Below are 18,942 nucleotides of genomic sequence, written 5' to 3'. Positions count from 1 at the left end.
ATTGGATGAAAATGTATGGTAGTTAGACATCTTATGTTTCCAACTCATCCTATATCATCATCATCTTATCATGTGTCAACGAGACACCCTTCTAGGCAGGGGAATCTATAAATTTTCTTGAAGTAACATGGGGCCTTGGTCTAAAAAGATTGTGTTATAATGCTTCAGGGGGAGATCTAGTGGTGAGAGTACACATTCTATGTTAAAGACCTAGAAGGGAAGATCTAGTGGTGAGTGTACACATTTTAGGTTGAAGACCTTTGAGAAAACCTCAAAGATCTCATCACCCTTGCTAGGTGGTAAAGCAAGTCTCACATATCAACTCGATCAAAGTGTACATGAGCATCCATTGCAACAGATAGGAGGGATGTGATAGATATGAAGAGATGAATAGAAAGTCATGATATGAGACAATGAAACAAAAACTAAACTAGTTCAATCTTAAAAACCGTAACTTTTAAACCATTAAAGGACTAGTCATACACAATGTTTACTTTTTAACTAAACCTCTTTGTAAATTTGATATGTATGTATATATATGACAATGTGCCACTTGCCCACTATACCGTCTAATATTTGAGGCTCTCTCTCTCTCTCTCTCTCTCTCTCTCTCTCTCTCTCTCTCTATATATATATATATATATATATATATATATATATATATATATATATATATATATATATATATATATATGGACACATATGCATGCATGTGTATGGATCATATTTTAAAAAAGGATGTGTATACATACTTAGAAAATTCACTACAAAATGCAACAAAACACGCATAGTCTATCAATTGATGTTGGAGAGGAGGCATTGCCCCCTCCTCTAGTAGATGTTTATATGTATGTGTCTTATCTCAATAAAGAAATGTGTGTCTACATGCTCAAAAAAACCATAATTAGGGGAGACATTTCTCTCCCCCTAGTGTGCATTTGCATACATGCAGTTTATCGTAATTTAAAATGCATGTATATATACTCAAATAATTTCAAATATAGCTATAGAATATATGACAATGTGAAAATTACCAAAAAAAACTAAAATATTACAATCGTAAGATATTGCAAACTATTGTATTCTATTAGCTAAAACCCCCCAAAAATTAGAAGTGTTGGATATTACAACTTGTGGAGTTAGGAGATTTAAGAAGGCTCCACAATTTCTAAAACGTGTGGAGCACTTTCCAGTAGTAATGGTACTCTTATTCAACTTCAAATCTTTCTACCATCTGATCTAAAATAAATGTAGCAGGTAGATTCTCCTTTAACATTGTGATTTTCTAGCACACTATACTCAAGGGCCAATCATCCTTCATCTACAATACTTATGACTCATAACTGTCACAAATGATAATAATATTTGTAATTGTACTAGCACGTGTATCTTAATCAATGTACAACCATTCATCCTTGAGAATCCTAAAATGAGATTGTTATCAATTAAAAGAAAGTAGATCTTAACCTAAAAGCCATGTCCCTCGTTGTGACCCAACACTCTACTATGCCAAGACTATGAGAGATTCTTTATATCTAAGATTTGATTAGAATTCTTGTTACATAATCCTTCAATGCAATTTTTACAATGTATGTGCTTTTAGTGTCTTAAACCCTCGCATTCCTTAAGCATGTGTGCAAACATTGCAATTGGTACAAACTGACTTAGTTGTATATTCTTTGAGCCAATCCTTTACTTCATAGTGTTCAATATATCTACTGAAATTTTTGTGATGCACATATGCAAAATGTAACTATTGCATAATGGCCATTATATGCTATTGAGATCCTATACACAAATGCAAAATGTCACTATTGCATAATGGCCATTCTATGCTATTGAGATCCTATACTTTCATATATTCAAGGGTTCCATGTTCTCCATCCCCCTTGGAAAATATATACTTGGAATCATTGAAAAAAAAAAGGTCCTCTACAAGCTACTTGACATTTGCCCCTTAAAAGGTAATCAACCAATTTTAATGCGATAATACTTGAAAGTACTTATAAAAATCTCAAGATTTTGCCACTCATAGCAATCAGAAGGGAATAGTTTTGTAAACACAAGACAATTAATCGCATAGATATCATCAATTTGCTGATTCTCAATGTGCTACAAAGGCTTCTTTTTTACAATGTTTCACTGAACGGTTACTATGGGTGTGACATGTATTTGTTTGTACATGAATACATGTTATACTAACACCTTTGTTATAAGGTGAGAATCAACCTTTCTTTATCTAAGAGCTAAAATTTTACCATTTTAGTACTTTAATACATCAAGAATTGTAGATGCTTCCACTCTAAAAGCTTCCTTCATATTTGGATGCATGTGCATCCAATATGAGCAATGACACACATCAGTGATCTAGTCCCTTCCATATCTTTCCTAATACATACTTCTATCAAGAGAATACTTGTTCTTCTCTCAAGTATTATAATCTAGGCAATAGGTGTAAAAAAGTATATGTTAAACCCTAAACAATTAGAATTTTAAGTTTGATGAGTATTCATAATTATGATGTATGAATCAACTATGGCATCACAATGTTTTTGTACTTCTATAATCAAACACATACATCAATATCAAAACACTTATAGGTATGTAAATCAACACAAAGCGCAAATTCAATTTCAAAGTGTCACATTGATCATAGCATTTATACAAAAAAGAATAAAAATAATAGTACACAAATGCTTAGATAATTTTGTACAAAATAATTACAATTAATAGAGTTTGATCTAACTCAATACATTGTATGAATCCGTTGGTATTATACAAAAATTGTTGCAAGGATTGCATGCAAATCCAAATAGACACTTTTGATTGACACTTGAGATGTTCTATACCTTAGCACATTGTGAGCTATATGGATGATATGATACAAGAGTTATATGGATGGTATCCAAATGGCATGGATATCTGAATGGACACATAGGACTATCATTTCAAATAATTTTTGAACCTAGACTTTCAATAGTCTCACATTATCCAGCATTAAGGAATTGCTCATCATAGCAAAGTGAATCATGGGTTACGTGCTTCACCTAAACCTTACACAATACCTATATAATACACTCGTGATTGTTAATGGAGAAAATGTTTGTTACAAATAGGAATAAGGGGCTTGAATTTTTAGATGATTACAAAGGATGATGACATTAGGGAGAGAGGATGCCTAGGGATGTAATGGTTTTTGTGGTGGGTTTGTAAAAAGGAGGTCACATCTAGTGATAGTGAAGCAAATGACCATCTAGCAAGATTAGTGGAAAATGATGGCTATTAGATGCACCATGAGAGTTGTAGAGAGAAGCTCAGCATTGGAGTCAAGTGGAGAGAAGAGTCATAAAGAAGGTTGACAAGAAGAAACAAGGGAGGTAAACCAAAGGAAGAAAAAAGGCAATTAACAAAAGAAGCAATTGGTTTTTGATTTGGGAAAAAACGGTCTAGCTCTAACAAGAGTCTTTGGGGCAAAATGTTGGGTTGAGAAGAAAATATATCAATGTGAATTTCCTATTTCACATCATTGTCATGATCTTTCTGATGTATTGCTTCTTTTTGAGACAAGGGTGACTCTCTTAGGCTAGTTACACATGAACCACCTTACAAGTTTTAACCACTCAAAGTACTTCTTCACAGGTTGGCCATCTGTAATCCTTTGCAAACTAAAGGGGACACGACCTACTATTTACTTACTAAATATGTAAACTCCCTTCCTACTTATGGACAAGGAGTCTCCCTCGCCTAGTTTGTGAAGTGATAGACAAGAGTGCACTTTTTACGTTTGCAACCAATCTTGGCAAGTCCACATATCCTAGACCCTGATCCTGATTGATAACACATGCAAATGAGGATATAAGAGAGCATAACCCAAGCTAGAGCTAAGCCCCATGTACCTCCATGATACTACACTAAGTCCATGTATACTAAGCTTTATCACTCTAGATTGTACTAGTTAAGGCTTTCTCGTAGCTATGAGCTATATCCTTCTTTAGCTTTTTGTTATAGTTCATTTACATTTACTAGTTCATTTTTTCAAATAGTTGTATCATCACAAATGGTTGTAACTCATGGTCTCAAAGGTCACTCTAGCCTTTCGCAAACATTAATAGGTGATCTCTCTCTCTCTCTCTCTCTCTCTCTCTCTCTCTCTCTCTCTCACACATCATCTACCCTTCTACATCTTTCTTCTTTATTTTCCCTTTTATTTTGCATTTCCTTAACTTTTCATAATACCTAACCTTAACACTCAATTTGAAAAAAGTTCTTTCACATCTACCCTTCCCAAGCTCATTGTGCAACTTCTTTGTTTGCTTTTTTGCTTTGTTCTTACATCATTTCTTTGATCATGGCTTGGTGGTTATATGCCAAGGCCTCTTCACATATATTTCCTTCACATGCATTCACACCCACATTTGCATAGTGAAGCATAAGGCATCCTTGGTAGAAAACATTTGGAAAATCTAGGGTGCCCATAGCAAAGGAGGCATTTGAACCAAAAAGTGCAATAGCAACTAGTTGTTAGGTTAGCATGGAATGACTAGAATGTATCATGCCATCTTTTCATCTCTACCTTCTATCTAGTTTGCATTAAAGAAAGTTTAGACAATTACTATTGTGTTGCTATTTGTACCTATTACTCGTAATCAAGTTGCTTTTGTGATGGTGTTTAAGTAGTTTAAGTTTGTGTTTTTGAAACCTCAACCATTTGGACAATCTAATGTAGTGTATAATAGAGATTACATAAAAGTCGATAATATTAGTTTCCACAAATGTAGAAGCCAATGTTTGTGAAATTAGAGTCCAATGTATAAGTAAAAAAAGACATCTTAATAAGAGTACCTATAGGATCTAGAATGTTCCCATTCTCCAACCACCAACTCATCCTTAAGCATTGACTTGTCACATATGCAACTAACACCAATGACAATTCTAATTACCAATTTTGGCTTTGGATGTTTACAACTTCAAGTTGAATTCTTAGCTAAACAATTGCCTATTTTTAAACCTTATTGTGCCAAGCCTTTGAGTCCCAACCATCCAATTTATATTGCTCAAGTTTCTTATCCTAAAGCATCCACTCTCTCTTACTCAACTTACGGATTTGTCCAAATGATAGCTGATCTCAAGCATTGAGCTTTTACCAATACAAATAGCACCTACATCAATTCTAGCACCAACTTTGGTTTTCAATCTTTGCATTTTCAAATATTCTCAACTACAACTTTGTTTTACATTATTCAAGTTTAACGTATCCACTTTATCTTGCTTGGGTTTCTTGTGCCCACTCTTTGAGCTACTTGAGTGATCATGCTTTTCATATACTTTTTGCTCGTTCAAGTTGCATTTTTGTAGTAGTCCCCCTAAGCATTACCTCTACTAATTAAATTAGGTAAAGACTAATCAAAGACCTTTTCCTCTACTTCACATGCTTTCTAGTGCATGTGAAGTGTGTATCAAGCATAGTAAAACCCTGGTAGCAAGTACTTGCCTTATTAGTCTCTCCCTTGTTTCTATCTTAAATGTCGATCGCTTGTGTATTAAACATTTGTGCAAACTTTGTAGTAAGTAGTTAAAGTATGATATCAAAGGAGACGTTCTGTTCTATTGGACCTTTGCCATGTCGAGATGTTAATGTCTATCTCAAGATAATAAGAGTACAAATATAATGGGGTGTGTGTGTGTGTGTACATGATAATGAATCTTTAGAAGGCAAAGCATTTGCCTTAATTTATTTGCGCCTTCTTGTCCAAACCCAAAGAAATGTGGACAAACAATAGCAAACATCAGAGGCATGTTGTCATGTAGGGAAAAGCAATCATAAGCATGGCTTGTAAGGCGTGCTAAAATGTGATTAAGAGTATCACTGAAATCTGATTAGATCTCCACTAGCCCATCATAAGGATGCAGAGTCTGGTGAGTAAGGAACGAGAGCAACTGAAGAGAATGTCTCTGACATTGGCCGAATCATGTCCTCCAGGACCTGTTCTTGATTAATAGAAATGTCTTAGCAAACCAAATCAGTCTTCTTTCAATGGAACAGGGCAATAAACAGGACAAATTACCGATAAAACAGCAGCTTCTTTCTGGAACTTCTCCAAGGCTTCCACTGCACGAGGAGACCATATATAGTTTGAGCATTACAACAATCTTACCAAGACCTGAGCCTTCAGAACTAACATATTCGTTTGTCTATACTAACCTGAAGGAAGGTATGCTGTAAATGCATGAGAACATGTCCTATAATACTCCCGTAGATAAAGGTTCTCTCCTGCAATCAGAAACAGAAACAAAGTTTACACAAGCAGTACTAAGGCTTACTTTCCTCTTGCCAAATGGTACACTACCCATATAGCCCTCGAGCGCTGGTTAAAGACTTTGAACACACTGAAGGGAGTAGATCTTGGCAAATGCTAAACTGTCCATAGCCCTGAAGGGCTGGTTAAAGACTCTCCGGCTGGTTAAAGACTTTGAACACACTGAACAGAGCAGATCTTGCTCTTCACTTACACTCCTATGTCACACTTGTTTGAACACACGGAAGAAAGTAGTATCTTGGTAAAGGGTGAGGGCTAGTTAAACACTCTAGGGCATAAAGCAGCCACCAATCCCATTTGCAATTAATGCCACTTGAATTACTCTTTCTCCTCACTCTTTTATCATATCATTATAAAAAGAATCAGCATTTGTTGAGAAATACATGACCATGGATCCAAGTCCGGTGTGAACTCTGCTGTACACTGGTGATGTGCTGGTATTTGACACTCAATATAGCATGCACACCATTACAGTGTAGACTCACAAGGGCTTCAAATGACTTACCAGCAGTGAGTTGAGTAACATAGTCCAGCTGCTTCGCTAACCCGAGGAAAGATTGAATCACTGCTTCAATATCCATCGGACTGGTATTGACTTTAACTTTGATAAAGATCACATAGAATATCAAGCCCTACACATTTTAGATGCTCGTGATTGACTGACACCAGATGCAATTCAGATGTGCTAAATTGACACAGCAAAAAAAGGGAGGTAAATAAACCACCTTCGGATTTAATACCACCTCCTCATTAGGCAGCCATGCTTCATAATCCACACAGAATTCATTCTGCAAGAGTGAAATTTTGTTATGGTTTTCACAGTTAAAAACACATCTACGGAAAACCAGAGAAGATTGCAACTCTACATAGGAATGAATGACGAGAGGAATTTATGAGTGCTACCTTAAGCCAACGAGGCCACATCTTCTTTGCAATGTCCATTATTGCTAGCTCATAGTATTTTGCCATGGCTTCAAGACTTGGAAAGCGGGAAACAAGAGCATGCGTGAACCGGATTCCACTGTTTTCATACACTTGACCTGAAGAGAAACTTACCATTTGATATGTAATAGAAGCCTTAGGTGCATCCCTAGTACATATTACAGGTTCAGTACAGTTCCCAACTATGTTCGTGTTATATGAAAGTGGTGGAAAGCCAGTTCATAGAGGCCAAGCCAGAGTAGTTTATGTAACTTGAGCCAGATTCTTATCCAAGAGATTCAAAGAGTGAGATTGTAGTAGCTGATAAAGGAGTTGAAAGAGTATAATGCAATCAGAGTAATTGTAACTTGGCGAGGTGATAAAAGTGGACAGAAAATGACTTTTAACCATCAGTAGGAACTGCTACTGTCAACTGCAATAGAAAACCCAGTGAGAGAGAGAGAGAGAGAGAGAGAGAGAGAGAGAGAGAGAGAGAGAGAGCTCAGCATGCTCAAGCATCATCACAGCCATGTCTCGTTCTTCACTTATTGGCATCGTTGTCTGATGGTGTGCCAGCATTGGCAAACTCCCTCTGATAACCAGTCAAAAAGTATGAAGAGTGAAATCACCATGATCTACTCCACTGTCGGCACTAGATGAGCAGACTCTGTCTCCAACATGCTCATCGACTCAAAAAACCTGTAAAATTGTCAGCTTTACACTTTTTGAAAAAATCTCAAGTAAAACCTGAGAACTCAATTGTAATCAACAGAAGGTACATAAGTACACTTGGGGCCAGACACCTGTGTAGACAAACTCCAAGGGTTTAGTGGCTCTCTCCTAGTAACCTAACCTGGGAAAGCTCCGTGTGAATTCCCTTTCATGCAGCTTAAGCAAGATGCTGATGGTCAAACTCCAGCTCTAGAAACCCCTCCAGCAAATGCACTAATCTGGCCTGTCACAAAGCCCCATATTATGACTATAAATGGTGCACACATGTCTGATTTTTGTATAGTCTATACAATCACCCAATGCAAAGTGAGAGCAACCCCAGTGCCTAGCCCAGCAACTCATTGAATACACTAGAGATTAAAGCCCAAAACCAGAACCATTGACTTTTCAAACTGACATCTGACCAAAGCAAAGTCCTTCCCACAGCACAAACCATTAGTATAGACCTGTCATCAATAGAGACCAATCCACCCTCTGTTATGCACATCCTTAGTCAAGGCATGCTGCATTCTACAGCAGGTAATGATAATCTGGATCTGTCAGTGGTAAAGCAGCATGGACATCTCCCCAGGGGGTCTAGGGCATCTCACCCTGCAGAGAGCTGGGGCTTGCTCCAAGGCAACACCTTGCAACAAAGATATCATATAGGCTAGGGGTACCGCTGCTTGTAGAGGCAGGAGGGGTGCTGGCCATGCTGCTCATCCCAGTAAAGAAGTCAACCAATGCTCTTTGTCTAGGTGGATCTAAGGAGGGTGGTCTCTGCCTCCCTAGAGTATCTTCCTATGTCAAACACTCCAACAGGATAGTCTCAAACATCTCTAGTCCTCAGACTCCATGACCTGCCTTAAGAGTCCAAAGCTCTCTCGAAAAAGGCAGTGGTATCCCCTCAAATCATGTAATACTGTATGTCAGCAAGTGTAGTGCTCATCTGACTCAATCTAGATCCCACACACTGGTATACACGGTCCTCTGGGGCTATATTCTCATGGCTCCCTGATTCTATCCTCAACTGGTGTTAGAAAATGTGGAGCAATCAGGTCAGTGTTGCCTGTAACCAGGGCGCCAGCACCCTCTTCCACACCTATGTTGTGCTTGTGATCAGCATACCATCTCTGGTTCATATAAAGATTCAGCACTTGGAATACCCTGCCAATGTGTGCTATTTATACAGGCTGTTTACTGCTGTATGAATTCCTGAGCCTGCATGCTTTCATTCTCAGGATCTCTCCTGCCTGTGTGATGCATGCCAGTTGCTCTATTTTCTCTGAGAACCTCAGTCAGGATTTTGAGACAGACTGCACAGTCCTCTCTGCAGCCTTCTTGCCTTTAATTGTTGATAGAATCCCTGTGGAATTGGGTATGTGAGTGAGTGTGTACAGTCCTCTCTTCCACACCTATGTTGTGCTTGTGATCAGCACACCATCTCTGGTTCATATAAAGATTCAGCACTTGGAATACCCTGCCGATGTGTGCTATTTATACAGGCTGTTTACTGCTGTATGAATTCCTGAGCCTGCATGCTTTCATTCTCAGGATCTCTCCTGCCTGTGTGATGCATGCCAGTTGCTCTCTTTTCTCTGAGAACCTCAGTCAGGATTTTGAGACAGACTGCACAGTCCTCTCTGCAGCCTTCTTGCCTTTAATTGTTGATAGAATCCCTGTGGAATTGGGTATGGGTTCTGAATCTCTAATGCACAGACGCCAAGCCCAGATGTCAGAAACAAGCAAAAGACAACATGTATCTCTTGCTAAAATGATCCGAAAATGCCAAATGGAGAGTAAGATTCTGCTGAAGCTCAGTCTGTACTTAATGATACAAGACAATGGGACATATCTGGCAAAATGCCCAATTTTGTGATATGCAAAACATGATCCTGCAAAAACTCCCCATTTGAGCATCAAACATTATTTTCCTTTTTGCACATATTTTATCTCCACTACAATACGGGGAATCGCCTTATCTACATCCCACAAGATACAGAATATGTTTCTATTTCCAAATGCACAGTGACTTATCACTAGCCCTAGAGAGGCTGACAAACACAGAAGTTCCTCTTGTGTAGCTTGACCTTTTGGACACTCACCGTTTCAAACCACGCTGGGCATTGATTTCAAATTAAACTCCGATAGTCTTTATTTTCTGACAATGCCAAAATATGCTGCAAGAGTTCAGTTTCTAGCCCCAAGATGCAAAGTATAAACTTCAAAGAAATATCTACCCAATATTGCCTTTATCTAATGTGCCGCGTCTCTAGCAAATGGAAAGTTGCAGATGGCTGTTTTAGAAAGCTTTCTGATTGGCTGCACTAGAGAAGGTAAGTCCATTCTATCTTTGAGGGTTGCATAGGGTCATTCAAGTCTGATTGCTCAAAATGGCAGTGCCTAGGTTAAGGTTCAGTGTTAATTGGGACTCCATAATTTTCAAGAATTACGAAGAGAACCGAACAGTTTCCTGAAGAGCCTCCACTTTATTCTTTCTGCTCTCTAGTGCAGTCTCACACTCCCCAAGAGCTGCAGACATGTTGCAGAAAATGACTCTTAAACATTAAACTCCGGAATTAGACACGAGAAATGATAATTTGATTGATGCAGAATTTTCCCCTCATATGCACACAAGAAGGCACCACACATGCTCTACTCAGTACCCATGTCTCCCTGGTTTTTGAGAGAGCCGGATGTTTGACTCAAGTCTAACAATAAAGCAAAGGATTGCTATAGTATCCCTTTTGGTGCAGTGTTTATATGCAGTATTTCCTTTTTCTAATGCCAGTCTGGCTGTAAAAAAAAGTTTCAAATCACAGAACTGAAGAATTGCAAAAATAATAACAGCAACAGCTCTATTGAGATTGTATACACGGAAGTTCCATCCATACCTGTATACAAAAAGTGCAAATCACTAAATTTATGAAACTGTAAGTCATAAAGGCCCTGCAGAATTTCTTTTTCTTCATCATGTTTATCAGACAAGCCTGACATGTCGAAAAAAACAGGATGCTCGATCACCTTTCTGCAATTCACAATGATTTTACAATAGAGTTAGAAAAGAATGGGTAACCTCTCTACAAGTTTGTTTCAATCAATGTACAATTTGCCTATATCTCATAGAAAGTTGCCTTGTAAAATTAGAGCTGAGCATATCGAAATACTCTTGCATCAAACAAGAGGTTTCCCTTATAGAAGCACACTTTGCAACATTTAAGATGTTTCCCTAACGAAGAACGATGCAGTTTTGGTTACAACAACCCGACACAGACTTGTAAAACCTTGTCATATTGCAAAACCTGAAATGCCTGCAAACCTTGTGTTAATAAACCAGCAGCAATTAAGATTTCAACCCATCGTGAGGTGGTATCATTGTTTCTTCTCAGACATGTTTGGGACAATTCGGGCCTATACAGGTTCCATTATCATAGATCTTGTGAGTAAAGGACAGCCAAAGACCAGCCAGGTTGCAGGTCAGCTGACGTGTGGAATTGCTCAAAAATGACTGGTAGATGGAGTGAGCATGGAACTTAGATTGCAATGGAGAACATGTGAGAACTGAAAAGACATGGAAAGGGCCATTGAAGCTATTGAGATAAAAGTAATGTGGTCAATGACAGAAATTGCATTGAATGAAGTGCAAAAATGTGTCCAAAAGGTGCCTTTACACAAATTCAAGGACTCAAGCTGAAAGATACAGGATACTCAAAACTCTGAATCAGCTCACCTATGAATGTGATGGGCCTTGGCCCTGCTAACACCATGACTAGAGATTGGTGTACAAGAATACATAACAGGCCTCATAAACACCTTAGTGAAAGCCTAGAGCACATAGGAAAAGGAGAGTCAAATCTTATTACAAGATATTACATCAAGGATGGACAATGAAGCTAATGAAACATCTCAGCTCTGGGAAATCTCCTGTTGCAGCTTTCACTTGTTGATGAGACCTGGTCTAGAGATGTGAATGGGAGTGAGACCTCTTCCATAAACACCTTAGTGAAGGCCTAAAGCACATAGGAAAAGAAGAGTCAAATCTTATTGCAAGATATTACATCAAGGATACACAATGAAGCTAATGAGACATCTCAGCTTTAGGAAATCCGAAATCTCCTGGAACAGCTTTCACTTGATGAGACCTAGTCTAGAGAAGTGAATGGGAGTAAAACTTCTCTCCTCCAGCATCTCCCTCTAGATTGGAAAATGGAAGGTCAATGCTAAAACTAGAAGGTCCACATAGCATTATTAGGTGCCACAAACACTCATTATCTCAAAAGGATTATGATCATCATCTTGTGAAGAATTGGAATCCTTCTTGGTATTGTGCCCAACCTTGCCCTCTTTCTGTGCTTTAACTAAAGTGTCAATATAATGCAATTGAATCTAGAGGGTAGAGGAAAGTCATAAACAGCTGTTATAGATTGAATGTAAACCTGTCAATCATGAAGTGGGTATCCCCACAAGCATGAGAACACTTATGTGTCCAAGAGTTGAAGAAAATACATTGCACAAGGATAGGAACAGCAGCAAATCTATGGATCTAAGAGTCTAAGTGATTGATATAATCACGAGGAGTGATCAAGTGTCATGATATCGATGTTGATGCTGAATCACATGAAGAAGCCCACATAGATACAACCTGCACACACGGTGCAACACAAGCCATACTCAACAATGATATGAAACATACAAGGACGGACATCAGGCTCACCTCCCACCATAGAGTGGCACAGGTTGACCCTGAACAATTATATGAGACATACAAGGACAGACATCAGGCTCACCTCCCACCATAGAGTGACACGGGTTTACCCTGAACAGTAGCATAACCAAGCACACTGATGTCACAAGGATTGGCATCCCTACTACCAACTCACACTCACATCACAAGGACATCAGGCACTTCCCAGCCATAGAGTGACACAGGCTCACCCTGACCAGTAGCATAATCAAACACACTCATGTGACAAGGATGGCATGCTACCAACTCACACCATCATGGCGTGTGGACATGTCTGTCTGGACCTACAACTAAGTGTGCAGATTACCTGAAGTATTTTTTGTAAAACTCTTTAATTGCAGTAGCCTACAATGTAGGAAGGAGTTGCGCACAAAGGCCGGAAAGACAGCATTTTGAGAAGAAGGTTCAAGACTGGAAGGAAGAGAAGCTAAGGTAACTCCGGGTTTCAATCTCCATCAGAACCTGCGGACTCAAAACTCAAAGCACAGATGAAATACTCCTGACTATGCCTACTCAAACTCACATCAATTCTTCAAGCATAAGTCCTGACTTTGAAAACAAATCCAGTGATATGCATAGCTACCTTCTCATCTTACATTGAATCACACTGACACATGAGAACATCTCCAAATGGAAACATCTAAGGTATCTTCCTCTACCTCAAGCTCAAGGTATCATGAGTAGGAACCTTTAAGCCTTCTAGAAGCCGAAGTCAATTCTATATATTTTATCTTCACTATCATACAAAAGAGATCAAGCTCTTGGCATGAGGAAACTTCATGTGGAATGTGATAGAAAGAAGCTAAAACCAGCCTTCCTTCCTTCAATGGGTGGTAAATCCCTGATTACAAGTTAACTACAGCAGCAAACAAAAAATGCAAATCTGAAAATACAAATTTACCTACTCATCTTGGGCAATGCACACCCGATTGGCCCCAAAATTGGTGCCCCTTTTAGTAGTTCTTTAGCTTTATTGAAGAAGAAGTTGATTTACAATGGGATTCTCCCGATCCCCTTCGCAATCCAAACTCCCCTTGCTGTCCAGAGTGACCAGCAAGTCTTCAATTTGATTTGCCCCTTGATTCGGGCACTTAATTGGCCTTCACCCACTTCATAGACGATGGAAATGCCCCAAATTCAATGGTTGGCTAGTCCTCTATCTGAATTTAGTTCAAATTCACCTTCAGCCTTGAAAAATCCAAGACTTGGGGCTTCCAATTTCTGGCACGCTTCTCGAGGCTGCTGCTAAACCCTAATTTCTACTGTAAATTAGGGTTTACAGCAGAGAAATTTGCAATTTCTCAGCCTCCAAGGGTCCAAATGCTGAGATCCCAGGTAAATAGATTATCTCAATTATGGTTCCTAACTATTGAACTTAATGATCTTGAAGAGTTGTTATCTATTTAGTCAAGTGGAAACACTAAACATAACATGGGAGTCAAGTTTCACTTACTCTAGGGTCATATACTGAGAGTAGCTCTCATTCTTAAGGGGGGAGTTGATACATCCTTTGGCAACTAGTATGGGTGCATTAGCAATCATGGTCATCTCCTTGTTTGGAGGCCTAAATTGAGGCAATGGAGGACACAAGGAGCTTTGTCTAGTCTTAATCTCTATGGTTAGGTTGGTCCCACTTGGTCCATTTTTTATCATTGTTCCTATATTTTGGGCTCTACCCATGTTTTAGTCCCAAGGTGCCTTTCAAGAGTTTTTAAGACTTCTTGTCCTTTCAGTCATTAGGCTTCTTTTGTCTCCCATCTTTATTCTACAAGCACCCTCACTATAGCTACACAATGTACCACATGCAATAGTAGTTCTTGTATCAACCTTATTTGTGCATCAATGAGTTCTTGATCACCTTCAACTTGGAGGAAAAGTCAATCGGGTCTGACCATACATACAGGTCTGACCAGCAGGCTGAAAATTTGGCAGACTGCAATGAATGTCATGTGGGCATATAGAAAAACTGGTCGGGCACCTCCATAAAATTAGGGATGATTGGTGCTAGCCTGAGTTGGACTTAGATGAGAAAACATGGCTAAAACAAACAGTATCAAAGCTCCAAATGTCCCTATCTGACTCAAGCCAAGGCTCACAACCAAGAGATGGACAAAAAGGACATAAACAGGCCTGACAAAACCCTCCTCCACTACCATACCAAGGAGGAGGACCAATTGAGTGTTCAAGCGGACAAAAGTTGGACATGCACAAGCATGTCATGTGAACATAGGTGCCCAACCAAGTTATGTACCAAACAAGAGTTGAACCCAAAACATCACTATTGTGAACTCCAGAATCAACTACTAGGTCATCACCTTTTGGTATTGTTGTTTCATTTCCTCTCAAATGTTTGGATTTGAGAGCTAAAACTAGTGATAATCTCTTGGAGCTTTGGTTGTTTCGGGTGATGCAAGGATGGGTACTAGATGTTCAGTCTTTGATTGGTTCCTTGTAGGCAAATGGAGAGACCCAACTAAAGGTGGAAGCATCAATGTGTTGCTATAGTAGATAGCTTGCAAGTAACACCCCACCAAAGCCTGTTTCTGAACACATCCGTAGCTAGGTGTGGTTGGGGGACGGGGCTTCTGGCCCGAACTGCACCTAGCTAGGTATGTGGTGTCTCCCGAGCAGAAGCTCGTGATATTCAAGACTATATGGAAAACCAAGAGAAAAAGGCCCTTTCCTCACAGAGGAAAAATGCCATAAACTTCTTGTGTTCTGCACTTACAATGACTTTCGGTTCACTTGCATGCATGTCAGTCCTCGACTGAAAGAAGACAATTATAATGCACCCACATACAATCATAGTTGATGCACCAGGCAGAGCAAGAAATTACGCATTGACAATTGCTTGCAGCCCATACAGGCAGCCTTTTTAAGACAAAAATTAAACAGTGTTGCCTTCTTCACAATACATTAATTAAACAGTGTTGCCTTCTTCTCAATACATAAATCATTATGATTTCGAACATCCATGAAAATTATAAGCATGGAAGTCACAGAGAGAAAATTATAAGGGGAGTGAAGCCATGTCACCGACGTTAAACCAGCTTCTGAAGCAGGTGATGCCTCCATGCCTGGCGAGCGTAAGAAAAAGCACTAGCTTTCTTTCAGAGGTTCAGCAGCATGCTGTTACATCACATTTATCGAGTTATCTTCTACGTCCCACGCTATTTGCGTGGGCAATCCGATATCGCAAGGCCAATTTTGACCTCTTAAATCTTTTATCCTCTCTCTCTCTCTCTCTCTCTCTCTCTCTCTCTCTCTCTCTCTCTCTCTCTCTCTCTATATATATATATATATATATATATATATATATATATACCTGTATTTATGAGCTTGGCTTAGGCCAGTTACACATAGGGCTGAACACCAAATTCAGCATTAAAAATAAAGAGATGTGTATTGCTGAAGTGTAAGCCGAGGATTGGCTCTATTACACCCGCACATGCTAGACAAACTTGGGTCGGGGAGATCCCCCATCCAAGATGGGAATGTGCACCCAAGAGGGAAAAATATAATATCCTCAATTAAAAAAAGTGTAAGGCATATAACAAATATTAAATCACAAACCAATTCTCTCACACCTTGGAGTTCTAACCAGTGGGCCAAATGCACTTTTGTGATGAATTTGGGCGTACCCAGTCTGTAAAGAAAACATTAGACAATTTTGACGACATGCAAGGGCTAACGCTCAGTGTGTAACCAATCTTAACTAGATGTTCCCCTTCTAATAAATAGTCCTTCAAAGTGGCTTAAAGACCGTTGATTCTATACTTACCACATTATCATGAAAAAAAGGAACAATATGTTATAAATACAACGGATACGATAACTATCCATCATATAAATCCTTTTGAGGTTGGTTTGAAGATAAGCAAGTCGATCGGCATTGATGAAACAACTAACTCCGCTCTGTGTCTACCACTAACGCTCCCGATACAAGGGGGAGGGATTATACATACACTCCAAGATTCTCATGAAGCAATCCTAGCAAATCAAAATCAAGGAAATGCATCACGAAAGTAAATATTGCTCGAAGACTAGGAATCTTTGCCCATCTTCATTATTATGATCTTCATATGCATTAATTCAAGTTTCACTTTGATACCAAGTGTAATGTGCCTACCTAAGATGCCCTCAATAGCACGATTTAGTGGTCCATCAAGATGTTCTCTTAAGCAACATTGCTCAATAGTCTTTCAAATAGCTCCGCGCCTAGATTCTCTCAGCACTTTGCACTTGTATTCTCTCAATGCTTTACACTAGCATTTGAATTTTGCGAAGCTTCAGAATCTAACATTAAACACGAACATTCTACTTAATACATTTTGAGAGATGTTGCAACCTCTGTGTGTGTGCACGCGTGTATTAAGTCAAGACTTAGACACATGCATGCAGACAAAAAATTTAGATTAAGTTGTAAAACCTAGCTAGAAATATTCAAAGGTGGGATCCACTATATTTGTTCAAGACTAATGATTTTATTTTAATCAACATTAACGTGATACCCACCAAACAAAGGTCCCACTTGTATTTATCAAAATTAGGTATTCCACCAAGTAATCAAGGTGTACAAAAGCTCATACCATGGTTACATTTTAAAGCTTGTTTAAAAACTATTGGTGAGCCTTCCTAGAGTTCATGTGCTTATGTGAGACCCAGAGAGTAAAAAAGCTATATGAACATCTACAAAAGGCCAAATTGGCCTATGTTGTGCTACACGCTCAACGTGTCGTTAGGACCATTAGATACACTCTTCTTCCTACAATAGCTTTTTTGCAAAAAAATAAACAGCTACCTCTCACATGTCTTGTCTCACATGAATGCAAGCATTCAGTTGTCGTGAGTGGCATGGCCTTCCTTCAATCCCATGAAGGATACACTTTGCACACTCCGCAATCCAAATGAATGCTCCTTCATCTCTCAACCCTCTATAACCTCCACATGCGAAAGAGAAACATGAGCATGGCAAGAGAGAGTGCTTGGAGAGAAGATGTGAAGAGCTTCACCCTTTTTATCTCTCACCCTCACTCTCTCACTCTCTTGCTCTCAATCTCTCACTCTCACCCTCACTCACTCATCTCACAATGAAAGTAAGAAGACAAGTGCACAAATTTTGCACACATATGAATAGCTTCTTCTTTTCATTCTCATCCCTTTTGTACATGATTTTTAGGGTTAGGGTTTTTCCATCCCTCTTGGGTATCCAACCCATCTTTTGGACCTTAAGACCGGTCATCTCTTATTGCATGCTTTTCCTATGGTGACAACGAACTAGAACCTTTGTGGTTTTTCCAAGGGAACTTATGCTATCATTAGTTACATGATAATTTTATATAATTATTGCAATATTTTGAAACCTCAAATATGCAAGTGCTTCATGCACATTATGTTGTAGCTAATAATCCAAAAAATTAGGCTCCTTCTTTGTGCTTATTTGCACATTGTATGATGCTTACTTCTTGTAGTTAACATTATCCCTCTCCTAGAGAGTGCCAATCCCATAGCACTCTCCATCATAGATGGCATGCTTCAGTTTGTATTGAAGATGTGGATGCTAGGGACCATTGTCTATTGTCCTTGGAGCAGTTCATGTTGTTGATGCCATAAAAGCTCTTGTTGTAAGGTAAGTTGTTGTTGGTGTGGTGGTAGGTGTCTTGGTTCACTAAAGTTGATAGTATTCTTGGGATTGTCTTAATGGTATCTCATGGTGATTAGTCTCTTAGCAAGGTTCCATGGTAAGTCAAGGGTCAAAAGTATTGGGTTGAGGATGAAAAACTTGAAAAGAAGTTGATGGTGCATACTCCTTAGGATCTTCAATACCTACAATTAAACAATCTCTCATGCAATCGCTCCTTAGGGAACACTGCTAGTCTTCTTATTGTCCATAAGTCATTTTTTGTTGATTTAGGATATGGGCAAGCCCCAAGTAAACTTAAAGTGTTGTCCCACAAGACCCAAACCATGCATAAGTTGTGGTACAGATATTATGTGAAAGCACGTTAATACTTAGATATTAGTTAGAAGATGGATGTTCTATTTCCTCGTAGCAATGTTGTTAATGAAGAGAAAGGAAAAAGTGTTGTTGTTGATTGAATTTGCACTTGAAGGAGGTCCTGAACATGTCATTAGAATGCTAGTTAAGATGTGTCATAATCAAATAGCGTGAGAATAAAGATCTTTAGTAGCAGTATTTGCTTCGAGTGCTTGACAAGAATGAACTCCTCTTTCAGTCCTTTTTCATTT

The 18,942-nt window shown here is 38.9% G+C and overlaps 1 protein-coding gene across 2 annotated transcripts; it reads right to left on the bottom strand.

The window, feature by feature from the left end:
* Positions 1 to 5,585: 5,585 nt before the first annotated feature.
* On the bottom strand, positions 5,586 to 15,890 carry LOC148016443 (uncharacterized). 2 transcript variants are annotated; one of them, XM_087664714.1, is made up of 8 exons: positions 15,734 to 15,890; positions 10,844 to 10,977; positions 7,221 to 7,357; positions 7,043 to 7,105; positions 6,823 to 6,949; positions 6,203 to 6,271; positions 6,066 to 6,109; positions 5,586 to 5,983 (listed from the first exon to the last, which is right to left on the bottom strand). In XM_087664714.1, exons 1-8 carry the CDS (start codon positions 15,766 to 15,768, stop codon positions 5,897 to 5,899), a joined length of 696 nt encoding a protein of 231 aa, XP_087520840.1. In that variant the 5' UTR covers positions 15,769 to 15,890; the 3' UTR covers positions 5,586 to 5,896. The 2 variants fall into 2 exon arrangements, with proteins under 2 accessions (XP_087520840.1, XP_087520841.1); XM_087664715.1 differs by having other exon boundaries at positions 15,730 to 15,748.
* Positions 15,891 to 18,942: the final 3,052 nt, after the last annotated feature.

Source organism: Lygodium microphyllum, chromosome 23, assembly GCF_053477565.2.
Source record: "Lygodium microphyllum isolate KBCC chromosome 23, Lygodium_microphyllum_v1.1.10, whole genome shotgun sequence".
Lineage (NCBI taxonomy): Eukaryota > Viridiplantae > Streptophyta > Polypodiopsida > Schizaeales > Lygodiaceae > Lygodium > Lygodium microphyllum.
Note: the sequence above shows the minus strand (reverse complement) of the source record. Positions and strands in the feature narration are given on the sequence as shown.

Excerpts from the sequence above, each read along its gene's own strand:
- LOC148016443 (XM_087664714.1), bottom strand. The coding sequence starts at position 15,768 with ATGGAGGCATCACCTGCTTCAGAAGCTGGTTTAAC. Across the intron at positions 7,358-10,843 it reads TTTGCACTTTTTGTATACAG|GTCAAGTGTATGAAAACAGT; the intron begins GTATGGATGGAA and ends GTTTCTCTTCAG. Across the intron at positions 5,984-6,065 it reads AAGAAGCTGCTGTTTTATCG|GTCCTGGAGGACATGATTCG; the intron begins GTAATTTGTCCT and ends AATCAAGAACAG.